This window comes from Clinocottus analis, unplaced genomic scaffold (assembly GCF_023055335.1).
Source record: "Clinocottus analis isolate CAN_PGR_092001 unplaced genomic scaffold, fCliAna1.0.p SCAF_2, whole genome shotgun sequence".
NCBI lineage: Eukaryota > Metazoa > Chordata > Actinopteri > Perciformes > Cottidae > Clinocottus > Clinocottus analis.
In genome coordinates, this window is record NW_027175931.1 from 7,784,601 (window position 1) to 7,797,990 (window position 13,390).

Here is a 13,390-nt window from a genome sequence, read left to right on the forward strand (position 1 = left end):
CATGCGTCTCGAGTCCGTCGTCATAGAAACGGTTTGTTGATAGCCGATGTCAGAGAGACTTGAAAACATCGTAAAATGAAACTCAAGCGGTTCCTTCTCAGATACTATCCACCGGGTAAGACGAATAGTTTAAATGTGTCCCAATTATAATGTCCGTACTCTTAAAGGGAAGTCGCCACTGCTGTCGAGGAATGTTTTCAACTTAGCATAACTGTGCTAACACTAGTTGGCTCGTTAGCTGTAAAACTATACTGTTGGTTAGCCGAGTGGCGTTAAGCCTCGCGCGACTTGGTCGGCTAAATTCAGCCGGCACGAGTAGTGGCCTTTCCTGCTTTCATTCATTTTGTTCTTCTCTCAGGTATAATCTTGGAATATGAGAAAGGAGGATATTTAAGGACAAAATCAATTGACCTCTTGGATTTGACTCCAGAGTGCGTGAGTTGTGTCTAGTCATGGTTAACTACTTCGGTTACCTGCATTGTGGTGAACTGATTATGTTTGTGCTTCCAACCAGCCCTAACTATCTGTGACCTCAACATTCGAGGTCAATGATGGGGTTTCGCCATCAAACTACCCAACCAACATACATGTCCACTGTTCTGAATGGGAGACAAAAAAGGACACTTAAAACACCTAACAACCATTGCACTATCTAGCCTTACCATGTTGCATATAGGCTTACGTTACACTGTTTTACATTTTTTTTGTAACTATATATATATATATATATATATATATATATATATATATATATATATATATATATATACATATATATATATATATATATACATATATATATATATATATATACATATATATATATATATATATACATATATATATATATATATATACATATATATATATATATATATATATATATACATATATATATATGTATATATATATATATATGTGTGTATATATACATATGTGTATATATGTGTATATATACATATGTGTATATATATGTATATATACATATGTGTATATATATGTATATATACATATGTGTATATATATATATGTATATATACACATATATATATATGTGTATATATATATATATATATATATATATATATATACATATATATATATATATGTATATATATATATGTATATATACACATATATATATATGTGTATATATATATATATATATATATATATATACATATATATATATATATATGTATATATATATATATATATATATATATATATATATATATATATATACATATATATATATATATATATATATGTATATATATATATATATATATATATATATATATATATATATACATATATATATATATATATATATATATATATACATATATATATATGTGTGTGTGTGTGTGTGTGTGTGTGTGTGTGTGTGTGTGTGTTTTCCGACCACACAGATCGAACCCAGATGAGTTGCTGGCAGAAATCAGGCAATCGGAGCCTCTGATCACAGAGTCCCGGGCTGTTCAGGTCAAACAGCTGATCTTGCGACTTCAGCAGAAACAGGGCGAGCAGGACCACCACAGGTTCTGCTTCTTTAAGGTCAGACACTGGACTCAATTATGAATAAATCATAATTATATCTAGATTTAATAAAATAGCTCAGATTGGGGAAGCTATTCATACATTTTCCTGTTACAGTGTATTGGTATGCTGGGTCCCAGAACAGCTTATGTAGGAAGCCCTTTGTCTTTGTATCGGCATAAACATTCGTGGCACGTACATTTTGCGTATGATTGAGGGACTAATATGGACATTAGTGGATTTTGCTTTTTTCTGCCATTTTTGGCAACAGCTTATTACGGCAGTATATTATTTCGCTGATCGTTGCTCTTCATGACTGTTATTTACATCCGTAGAAAGTGGGAGTAGTAAAATGAACTAGTGCTCCTAAATAACACTAGAGAGCAGCAGTGGTTAGGTTATTCAGTTTTAGAATTAGAAGCCAAGTGAGCATGCTGACAGTGTAATAACATAATAAAAACAGCTGGTGGTTCATGGGTGTCTTAGTGAATACACAAGACATAATTGGTAAAAGATTAGGGTTTGTTATATGCTTGTAGGTTAGAAGATATGGATACTTTGTGCTTGTGTCTAAAACTGGTGACTGCAATTCTGCACAAATAGAGAAAATCCTTCCAGTGCTGGTGGGCCAGCAGGGAGAGGTTAAATCAAAGTAATTAAATATGGGTGTTACATGGTTAATCCTAAAGATGAATAACTTAAATAACCATATTGATTTGGAGGTTTTATCTAATCTTTATCTGATCTTTTTTTGTTGTAGAGGCTTAAGGCACACATACTGCCGCTGACAAACGTGGCCTTTGACAAATCAGGGTCAAGGTAGGTTCATCTGCAGCACACAACATTTTCTCACTTTAAAATATAGGTAAAGATATGTCTTCTGGATTTTTGCATTCTTCTTTCTTTCTCTAATTGCAGGTTTATAACTGGGAGCTATGACAGGACGTGTAGAGTTTGGGACACCGCCTCAGGCACGGATCTGCACACGCTAGAGGGTCACCGGAACGTGGTTTATGCAATTGCATTCAACAATCCCTATGGGTAATAAGCTGTTGCAGCAAATCTCTCACAGCATCTGAGATCCTTGCTCTATTGATTTATTTGTTTTATTTTATATCTCTTAAAACCTAGAGACAAGATTGCCACCGGCTCTTTTGATAAGACCTGTAAACTGTGGTGTGCCGAGACGGGCAAATGTTTTCATACCTTTTGCGGACACGTGGCGGAAATAGTAAGTATGACCATCTGTTTGAACTGAAAAAGATTCCATTAATGTTCCATCCTTTTTGGCTTTGTAGCAGAATCCAGCCATTGCAACTGTTATTAAAGAATGTTTTCTATCATGTAGGTGTGCCTGGCATTCAACCCCCAGAGTACACTGGTAGCCACAGGTAGCATGGATGCTACTGCCAGACTGTGGGATGTGGAGACTGGTGAGGAGGTGGCCACTTTGGCTGTGAGTAATCCTTTCTTTTGTTAATAAGGCCACTGATCACCGCTTGTTCAGAGGAGAGTGTTTATGAGCTCTCTTTGATGCGGGTCTGTGGAGTGACTGGTAGGTTGGTTGGTTGGTCTGCAGCCGGTCTCTTTTAACACCACGAAGAATCCATAATACTGAGCAGTCAATCCCGCAATGGATTTTAAAGGCATGCTCATTGTTATTTATTTATTTCAAGAATTTAAGACTCTACCTTTAAGGCTTGAGTCCATATTATTTTTTGATAAATGATATTGTGTATTTGATGTGCATATTTATCCACAGAGGGGGAGAAAAAGAGTGACTTGAAATAATTGTAACTTTCTTTTTCTCCATTTCATCCAGGATCACACAGCGGAGGTCCTTTCTCTGTGCTTTAACACAGTGGGAAATCAGCTCGTCACTGGCTCCTTCGACCACACCGTTGCTATATGGGATGTTGCTTCAGGAAGGTCAGATGTGATCATTGTCATCGCAATGTGTGTCATTATTTATACTGTACAGGAAATGCATAACACTAATAGATTCTGCACACATGAGTGCGCAACTGACGCTTTTTCTATTTTTCTCAGACGTGTCCACACTTTGGTTGGTCACATGGGGGAAATCAGCAATGTTCAGTTCAACTGGGATTGCTCCCTCATCGTCACCGGCTCCATGGACAAAACCTGCAAGGTAAACGATCGTCAGCCAAAAGATTGAGTGTTTTATTTAAGTCTTCCAAATACAAATATTTTGCGAAAAAGTCTCTTTTCGACTGCAATTATTTGTTGTTTGTTATTAATTCATTACATTCATTGACATTTTAAACTATTGCAAACAAGAGATATGAGATGGCTCTTTACATTAATTTTAACCCTTCCCACTCTCTGCTCTCCCCACCTCCAGTCTTTAAGGTTTCCATCATTCAAAAGATAAAATGTAATCTGAACATGTTAATTATACCAAGATGAGTCATGCTCTGGTGAATTATCCACCTCACTATATTCCTCTAGGGGAGATGGTTAAAGTAAAGCCACTTAATACAGATTCCAGCTGTTCGCGAGTTATTTTATGAGACCCCATATGTGTTTTTTCACTTCTATATAATTATTTCAGTAAGAGTTTTGTGTTATATGTATGTATTTGCAGTTGTGGGAGGCCGTCAGTGGGACGTGTGTAGCCACCCTGGTTGGACATAAAGAAGAGGTGCTGGATGTGTGTTTTGATCTAAGTGGTCAGCTTATTGCTACTGCTTCTGCTGATGGTGAGACAAACAACCCACTGACTAAACACACACACACACACACACACACACACACACACACACACACACACACACACACGTGAGGTTTACATTGAATTCCATTGTTCTCGACTGCCATGCATGCTCCATTTTACTTATTTGTTGCGTATATGCTGGTTTCCTGAAACCAAAATGAACAAAGGCAACATTTTAGCAAGAGAAAGTACACATACACAAATAACCCAGCCCATCCTTGTCTCTGTCAGGTACAGCGAGAGTGTTCAGTGCAAACACACATGAATGTCTTGTGACCCTTGAGGGCCATGATGGAGAGATTTCCAAGGTACGTATTTGCTATTTCTCTAACTTCTCATTTAACAAAGATGTATCAATGAGTCTGTTTGCTACACTCTGTAACTATCTATATGTATTAGTTCATGTGTTTCTCTCTAAAGCTATGGAGCTAGCTGTATGGTAACAGAGTGGCACAGAAGTGAGTTAAAACCAAGGCTCGTTATATATAGTTTCATCATAATTGTGTTTTTGTCTAGGGAAGAGGTGGATACACTTTTACTTTCTGTCAACCTTTGACATTAACAAACAGGACACAGGAAATTGAATTGAACCTATTATTACCATTATCTCACTTTTTGGGAGTAAGTATTTTTATGTCAGGCCATGGGACATAAGCACAGGTTTGTGAATGAGCTTTCATTTTTTTTAATACATTTACTCTCAGTGGGGAGCTACATCTCTGCTGGCCTGGGCCGTAAGTAGGACATGGCCTCCCTCTCCTTGCCTTGTTAACATTGAATACAACGTGATGCTGAAGTAGAGGGACAGGAGTTCCGGCTTCAGGCTGTTTCTTGCTTACTGTGGTCACATGGTACAACTCTGCAAGTAGGACATTGGACTGTAGTAATGCTTCTGCTGATCCGACGAATTACATTTCTAGTTTTCAAACTAGATGGTTTCTAGGTAGCTCTCCATGAGAAATTACAAGAACCAATTGTCATTTCTGACCATAAGTTAGCATTGTCTGACTTTCTATTATGAGCCTCTAAACTCGGCACCAAATATTGCACTTATGCCATCGTTTGTGATCACATATCCTCAAAAATAACCTGTGCTGTTGTTATGACGTTGCCTGGCATTAGCTGAGTCCAACGAACACATAATCTGGCATTAACTATTCATATTTCTTTTTTATACCCTGCATCGACCTTATACTCTTGTGATTTTACCCATGTACCATTGTCCTTGCCTTCCCTTGCTTTTCACACGTGTATGTCCTGCAGGTTCTGGTCCAGAGGGTTTCTATGTACAAGGGGCTTAGAAACTACCTCTGTTTACTGAAACATCAGGCAGGATGGAGGAGGCACATTTCAGAGGATTAAGACACTAATCTCTTTTTAACAGGAAAAAACCGACTTGAATGTTGTCTATCAGGATGAGCTGCTTTAATTTTGGTTGTCAAATGTTGAGGTCATTGTGATTTCACAAAACATGTTTTTAGCCATAGTACACAAAATAATGGGCTATCTATGACACTTTAACACAAATGTTTAATACAGTAGTCGACAACCTTTCTTATTGAAAGGGCCATTTTGCCCTATTTTCCACCAAATATAATTTGTCTGGATCTGCAAAAGCAGTTTGATATCACAGCTTATGAAGTTTAATATATAGTCTTATGCATATAGTTTGGTTATATAGTTTATGTACAAAAAATATAGTTTGTTGTATTTATTAAATTATAGAACCAACATAAAGACAATTCTTGACATTGTATTGTTATTTTACCTGTCATAGTAATAATAATACCAAACTCGTATGAAGAGGAGAAAAAAAGAGACTTTGGAGACTCGATCCACTTGTAAAAGTATTTTTATTTTGCTCAGTTTGCTGCAGCTTTCTCAACATATTAGAGTCTTTGACTTAAGACTTTTTCAACATTCTAAACTGACTTTTTCTTCTTTGTAGTCATTTTCCATTTCCGGATCAGGGTCACTCCCTGGTGCTCAGTCTAGAGTATTAATAAAAATCATACTTTAATCTTATGGCCATCTAGTGCCAGCTTTATTAAATGAGCTCTTCCTTTTCCTGTACCTCACTATGGGGATAGAAAACCGTTCAGGTAACGATAAAGGCTCCAACACAATTAGCTTTAGCTATGATTCTCATAAACCTCTACTGTAAAAACTAAGTAGTGCCACTGGTGTCTTTTAAGTTGAATCACCTCTGTGGAATAATGTTGCTGATGTAGGAAGTAATCTAAACTCACTCATTGCCCCTCACTTTTGCTCATTTCAACCACTTCTTGCATAATCTCTTATTCAGCACTCTCTCTTTTAGCTTATGATTCTACGCTCGTGCAGCACACACCTCTGAATACAATGTCCTCTTTTGCCTCTCTTGGTAGATCTGTTTTAGCCCACAAGGCACCAGGATCCTGACGGCCGGTTCAGACAAGACGGCTCGTCTGTGGGACGTTCAGTCTGGAGTCTGCCTACAAGTCCTGGAGGGGCACACCGACGAGATCTTCTCCTGCGTCTTCAACTATGGGGGTGACACTATTATTACAGGTATACACTTTCACAATACACTCACGCTACCTCTGACGCACACACACACACACACACACACACCTAATGACCATGCACTGGTAAAATTTGGCCTTGGGCAGCAGATACAGTGCTTCTGGCCAGCCGTCAGAAATGCTTAAATAGCCATTTTAGATGAAAAGCTTGCAGCTGTGTCCTTCTGCGCAGCCACCTGTTCTTGTTTGTGCTCTCCTACAGGCAGCAAGGATAACACGTGCCAGATCTGGTACTGACTCTTCACTCGACCCTCGGGAGGATCAGATGGGCATATACATGGATACAAGACTTAGTGTATGAATGTGTATATTTATAATTGTAAAATATTGACTTTATCATCTGCATTCACTTTGAGGTATACGTCTGGTTCTTGTTATCTGAGTCAGGTTAAAGTGGCATTGCAAATCATCATCACTTGATTATATAATTTGTCTCTCTGACGTTCCTCCTGTTAATCAAACAGTTTGAAGCTTCACTTGTTACCTGACTTTACAGTTAACAGAGTGGAAACTTTGCACATGAATTGGCATGGACTAGTTTAGTTTAAATTTACTTTTTTGGGATAGTTCCGACATTTTGGAATTTTTTCATGGACAAAGCTAGGAGGCAATTAGTTTAGCCTAACAAAGACTAGAAGCAGCAGGAGTCTGGCTCGAAAAAAAACAAAACACGCCTACAGACTGGAAAATAAATGCCAAATGTTTTTTCAGTAGCTTCAAGTTCACATAGCTGCTGGTTTACAACCAATACGATGTAATACCGATGTGGATAAATGTGCATAAACGTGCTACTAAACATGTTCAGTTCCCTTTCTGTTGGATGTCACAAATGGATCAAGGCTGCTTGTATTTCACATCACAGAAATTTATTGATGTCAAAAGATAAATACATTCAATTCTACCGTGACAGTTTACAGCTGAATTGTGTGCTTTTTTCCCTCCAACACTAGAGAACCACTCAGTAGAGAAATAAACAGACCTAATTCACGTACAAATTCAACATTACAAACCTCACTCTGTCTCCCTGACATAGTAAAAGCTAACGAGAGCAGTCCACTACTCCAAGGTGCAGAAGTTCCAAATCTACAGTATATACAGTACAGCTATCCAAAATAATCAGTTCCCAAGTAACATGAATAAGATAACATACTTACTTAGAACTAAATTTCAAGGTCACAACAGAGGTGGTATGTTGGCCAACAAACACAACAAAGATAATGTCATTATGCTTATTTTAAGCAAATATGCACTTTTAAGTGGCGATCAGAAGGTAAACTATTTTTTTCTGGGCTTCTGTTGATATAAAAGGTATGAGCATGTTGAGTTGTGTGGAGAATGTAACAGTTAAAACAAACTATACCTCCAGTTTGCTCTGTTTGTGTCTCACTAGAGAGCTGATTATGACATGAACTATATTTTCTTATTTTCTATTGGTACTTTGCTTCATGTGTGTTCATTTGGAATAAATATAAGCATGATTTGGTTGTCAGAATCTGTAAAAACTCTCCGCGTGTCTCATTAGGGAAGTGATTCTGGAAACAGAAACATGCTTTCATTAAAGGGAGAAGGTCCATTCATGGCTGCCAAAAGATATGAAACAACTTCCATGGACAGATCGAGGTGTATACATTTCTCAAGTATGCTGATCGTGTTGTGCTTTTAGCTTTCAGTAGGAGACACTTTGTATGATGAGACGGGATCTGGCAAACAGTTCAGAACAAGTGAGATGTTAGAAGTGTGAGCGAAAAAAGTGTCTCTTTATTTGCAGTAAGTGGAAGCTACAGGGTCTCCAACAACCAATCAAACAGGCTGGACAGAGACCGGCCCTCCTCTTCCTCTTTCTCATGTAGCTCACAGAACTGGACCACAGCGGTGAACAGGTCTGCAATCCGCAACGCCTTCTGAGACATCATTTGAACCACCCTCTGGAACTGAGAGGAGACGCATGTAAGTCAACATTTTGTTGACTATTGTTGAAATGCACAAAAGGTAGAAATGTTAAAAAAAAAAATACAATTTAAATATATAATACAGGTTTTATATTTTGATACGCTTTTGCACCACTTTCAGACTGTGTCAGCAACTCACTATAACTTGAATTGACTATACTCTGACTGTAAGACAGCAGAACTAATCAGTCCGTCTGTGATAAGTCATAAAGTCACAGTATAGAATGTAATTAAAAATGTAAAAGTATGCCATAAAGAAATCACAAGCAGGTCATATATAGTATGCCAGAAAAGTAATACAAAAAGTATATTACGCTACAAAAATGTCATAAAAAGTCATAAATAACTAAAAACAAATATAGCATAGTACGCCATACAAACTGTTATATTAGTATGTCCAAAAACATCCTACATGAAAATCCTGAAAAAGTCAATGTAGCATTCCCAAAATAATTAACAAAAATAGCATGGTATGCAATACAAATGTAGTTTTAAAATGTCATGGTATACAATACAAATGTAATTAAAAAATGTCATTGTGTAGAATGACATTGTTAATTGTGCGTGTGCATCACGGATGTGGGCTCACACCCTCAGGATAATCAAGAAAACCTAATCAAACAAAACGTAATTTAAAAAGGACTCATTGATGATACCTTTGCAGCCCTCTTCTCTTTGGACTTCCTGAAGTAGAGAGCAGGAAGGCCCAGTTCAGAAGCAGCAATCCACTGCAGGGCCACTCTCAGCTCCGGGTCCACACACTGGGGCTCAAGGTCGCAGTTCACCACCAGCAGCACCCTGAGGCTGCTGCTGCCGCCTGCCGTCCTCTCTGAACCGCTCTCTGACAAACCAAAAGGTGACAGGAATGCACTGTTTTAGTTCTGCGGTTTTCTTTTCAAGCATGAAGGGACAATACGGCAATAATTTGTGCAGTGTTATAATGTCAGAATGTTTATGAGAATAAATTAACCTTGATATCTTAGTAGAAGGGAATCTTTAACATCATTTCACTTTTTAAAAAAAAAGGCTCTGTACATGCTTCAAGCGATGGCATTATTTACAATACACTTTTCTCTTGTATAGTTTTGCTGGAAAACATTTGTTCATAACCTTTCTATTTCCACAAAGTGGTTGTTTTCCCAAATGTACTCTTCTTTCTGATGTTTGAATGTTTGTCTTATTTGTCGTGTAACGTTTTTTTTTTGGCTTTTCTATTTCTTTATTGAACCTGTTTTGTTTCTTGTTATTCATTTTTGATTGTATTGTATGTTAGGCTCCCTCAAAAACAAGGTGTTTATCTTAATTAACTTGTACAATAACACCTTCATTGTTAAATATGTTGTTGACGCCATCAAAGCACTGCACTAACGCACAGACGTTTCATTCTTATTAGTACTTGCCTGAACATCAAAAGGTAACGTGGCAAACCTTTGCATAAAATATGTATTTCACTAAATTAAAAAGAAAAGGTCAGCTTTGCTTTGGAGTGTAAGTCATTAAACAGAGATGGATTTTGTGTTGAGACACTTCTGAAACCATGGGCCCCTTCTCAATTTGTGATGACCATCTTTAATTCAGAGAGGAGAATTGCCTCTATTCAAGCACATTCATCTGTGGGATTAATCACAATCCCAGTGCAGGGAGTCCCTCAACAGCTCTTGGTTAGCAGAGAGTTGTTACAGCTCGAGGAGCGGACTAAATAAGAAGTAGATTACATTGCGATGACATGAGAAGCCATCACTACACTTACCAAAGACATTTTCCTTTGTTCCTGCATGATGTCCTTTCTCTGTTGGCTCACTGCGAGGGGGAAAAGAATGCTTAAAGTTACAATAACACTTTCACAAATAGTTTAACATTTTAGGAACTTATTCTCTTTCTTGATAAGCGTTAGATGAGAAATCAATCCCAACCTCATGTGTGTCCAGTAAATACAAATTGGCTGGTTAGCTTTGCTTAGCATAAGTCAACTAAACTGTCTTTGTCCAAAAAAAAAGATCTGCCTCTCAGCATATTTAAAACTCACCAATTAAAGTTATACTTTGTTTGTTTAGTTCGTACAAAAACAAAATTGTGAAAATTATGAGTTATGTGTCAGACTGTTGCACCTAACTTGCAGGAAAAAAAGCAATATGTTTCCCAAAATATCTAACGCTATTGCTTTAATGTAAGTATATATTAGAAATTGTTAATCTGTGTTGTGTTAATAATTGTGTTTTAAACAGTTTGAAGAAATGCAGTAGACTGGAGAGGCTCTTGTGTCTAATCAACGGAATATTATTTTCTGTGCTAAATGACACAATATGCAATTAGCTAGAATCTGTCAGGTGCATGAGTGTTCAGGGTCACAGTCACATGACACCTGATTACTGTGCTCTAAGTGAGAACTATCTCAGACTTTGTCATATTAGAAAAAAATATCATTATAGGTATCACAGAGAGAGACACATTAATGAGAAATATGTCAGCAGCGGCCTGCGTCGGCGACAGTTACCTGATCACTGTGATCTGAGTGGGCACATCGGAAAACGCGTCCAGGTCTGCCTGGCCTAGGCTAGAAGCGCTGCTGGTCCCGTTCCTGTTAACCAATAAAAAACAACAGACGACGTCATACACACGTTATCGCAAGATGTCCAACGTGACCACTGACGTGTGAAGGAACAATAACCAGGCGCAGCGATGCAGGACATGTCGTTAATTAGCCGGTGATTAACATGTAAATTGCAGCGGCAGCGGAATTGGAACCTCGGGGGGTGGGAGAGCTGGCGATTTGTTTCGTCCAGCGGCAAGCCTATCTGATAATGAAGATGAGGAGCTCTGGAGGGAGTCTAGGCGGTCAGGGTGGACAGGCAGCCGAGCCCTTTGTCACAACATGGATCGGGAAATGAGGTGAGGTAAAAGTAAGCAGGTAGATGGAAAGGTTGCAGGAAGCGGCGAGTGTGGTGCAGGCAACTACTGCGGCTACTGCGGCTAACAAAACGCAGAACTGAAATAATGACCACACCCTTTCTTCAACTTAATTAAAAATTTGGAAAATCTGTTGGTCCATAATCCCAACATATTTATTTATTCTTGTAATAGAAAGCAGGCCCGTTCAGCTCATTTCAACTCAACGTTGAAAAGGTTGGTGTGTTTAGAATCAAACAAATGATAATTTGATGAAGTAGAGAATGGTGTAGAAAATGTTCTGAGCTGGAAGGTTTTGATGTGAGAGGTAACCACTTCACTACTACTGCATGTATAGTTGTGCATGGGGGTGCAGGCAAAAATCTGGTCCTGTATGCGAGCTATGGAGAGGGCTTCGTGGAGTCAGCTCTCTGCCATATTCTGCCTCGGCAGGTGTGGAGATTGCAGCAGCGGGGAGTAAATTGGCATTGGCACAGGAGAGCACAAGTGGCAGTAGCAATGGGCCAATGAGAGTGGGGTGAGGGTGGGAGCAGCAGCGTTTGGAGCGGTATCAAGGAGCAACGGTTACTGACCCCTCGCTCAGCTGGATAAAACTACTGGTCTCCTCGTGGGGGTCATCCTCGGGGGTTATATGGGACCAGCTGCCCATGCTCTCTTCACTGCTAGCGCTCATAGAACGCTTGTCGCTCTTCACTACTGCGGCCCCCGCCACAGTTGGCCTCTCCCTCTCACTGCTGGGGGAGAGCAAACCGCAAGATGGTGGGAATGACCATCGAATAGTTTTGCACAATGTCTGCTGCAGTTGTTTGGTTACTTTAGCTGTTTTTACCTCTGTTCATGTAAACATTGAGTTTGCTGAAAATGCATTCTGAGGAGTGCAGTATAGGGAAAATGTTCGGCTCTAGAAATCAGATACAGAACAGTCCAGAAACTTCATACAGCCGACAAGCCTTTGGGACTATAAAATAACTATGCATCACATATAAATTAAGCTAATCAATTTCAATATAAAAGGCATCAGCAAACTGCACTCCCAAAGGTTTTTCAGTTTCTCAGGCAACTGATTAAATTAAGTCATAATTAAATGAGTGGGGGATGCCATCCTTGACGATTCCAGTGAAGCCAGTGTGATTGACTAGGCGAGTGATTGAGTTCCATTTATACACAAGAGACAAACAGATTTACTCTACTTGTTCCTGGATTACATGTATTGTTAAGTGAAAAGGAGGCTGTCTTATGACTCTCCTGAGACCCTGGAGCCTTTCAGCGGTTTACCTCTGATTCCCTATTGAATAAGTCTTATTTTGAGGATCTGAATGTTTTTAAAACACTAAGTAAGAGACCAACAGATCACAAATGAATCACCCTGATATGGATATTACATTTCTACTTTCCTCTACCAATTTTGCACATTAGCTTCTCTTTCCACTAATACAATTTCAGCAGGGTTCATTTGATCCCAGACAGATGCATTATGAAATGCTCCAGTCTTTATTACCTTCAGAATATCCACAAAAATGTCTTCTGGTGGCTACACTCTCCTGCCTTTTCTGAAAGGCCAATCAGACATTTTGAATTTTACTTGTTTGAATAAAAAATGTAAGACTGATCATGTCTAATATGAATCATAAAGGCTACATAACCTTATTACAATTCAACTGACTTCATACAAACACAATTTTTCTGCGAAC

The 13,390-nt window shown here is 38.4% G+C and overlaps 2 protein-coding genes across 3 annotated transcripts in view; one reads left to right on the forward strand and one right to left on the reverse strand.

Moving 5' to 3' along the window:
* On the forward strand, positions 1-7,755 carry daw1 (dynein assembly factor with WDR repeat domains 1). Its single transcript, XM_068584220.1, has 13 exons — positions 1-115; positions 359-431; positions 1,416-1,560; positions 2,303-2,361; positions 2,461-2,583; positions 2,674-2,773; positions 2,891-2,998; positions 3,365-3,471; positions 3,592-3,694; positions 4,151-4,265; positions 4,511-4,587; positions 6,667-6,829; positions 7,046-7,755. Exons 1-13 carry the CDS (start codon positions 76-78, stop codon positions 7,078-7,080), a joined length of 1,248 nt encoding a protein of 415 aa, XP_068440321.1. The 5' UTR covers positions 1-75; the 3' UTR covers positions 7,081-7,755.
* The window catches only part of sphkap (SPHK1 interactor, AKAP domain containing), a 27,584-nt gene continuing 21,881 nt past the window's right edge, over positions 7,688-13,390 (reverse strand). Inside the window, exons 8-12 of one of the 2 annotated variants that reach the window (XM_068584218.1) lie at positions 12,272-12,433; positions 11,287-11,370; positions 10,543-10,592; positions 9,449-9,633; positions 7,688-8,774 (exon numbers count right to left, since the gene is read on the reverse strand). In XM_068584218.1, the coding sequence (XP_068440319.1) occupies positions 8,622-8,774; positions 9,449-9,633; positions 10,543-10,592; positions 11,287-11,370; positions 12,272-12,433 (634 nt within the window). In that variant the 3' untranslated portion in view covers positions 7,688-8,621. The remainder of the gene's footprint in view (positions 8,775-9,448; positions 9,634-10,542; positions 10,593-11,286; positions 11,371-12,271; positions 12,434-13,390) is intronic. The other variant, XM_068584219.1, reaches the window with a different exon arrangement.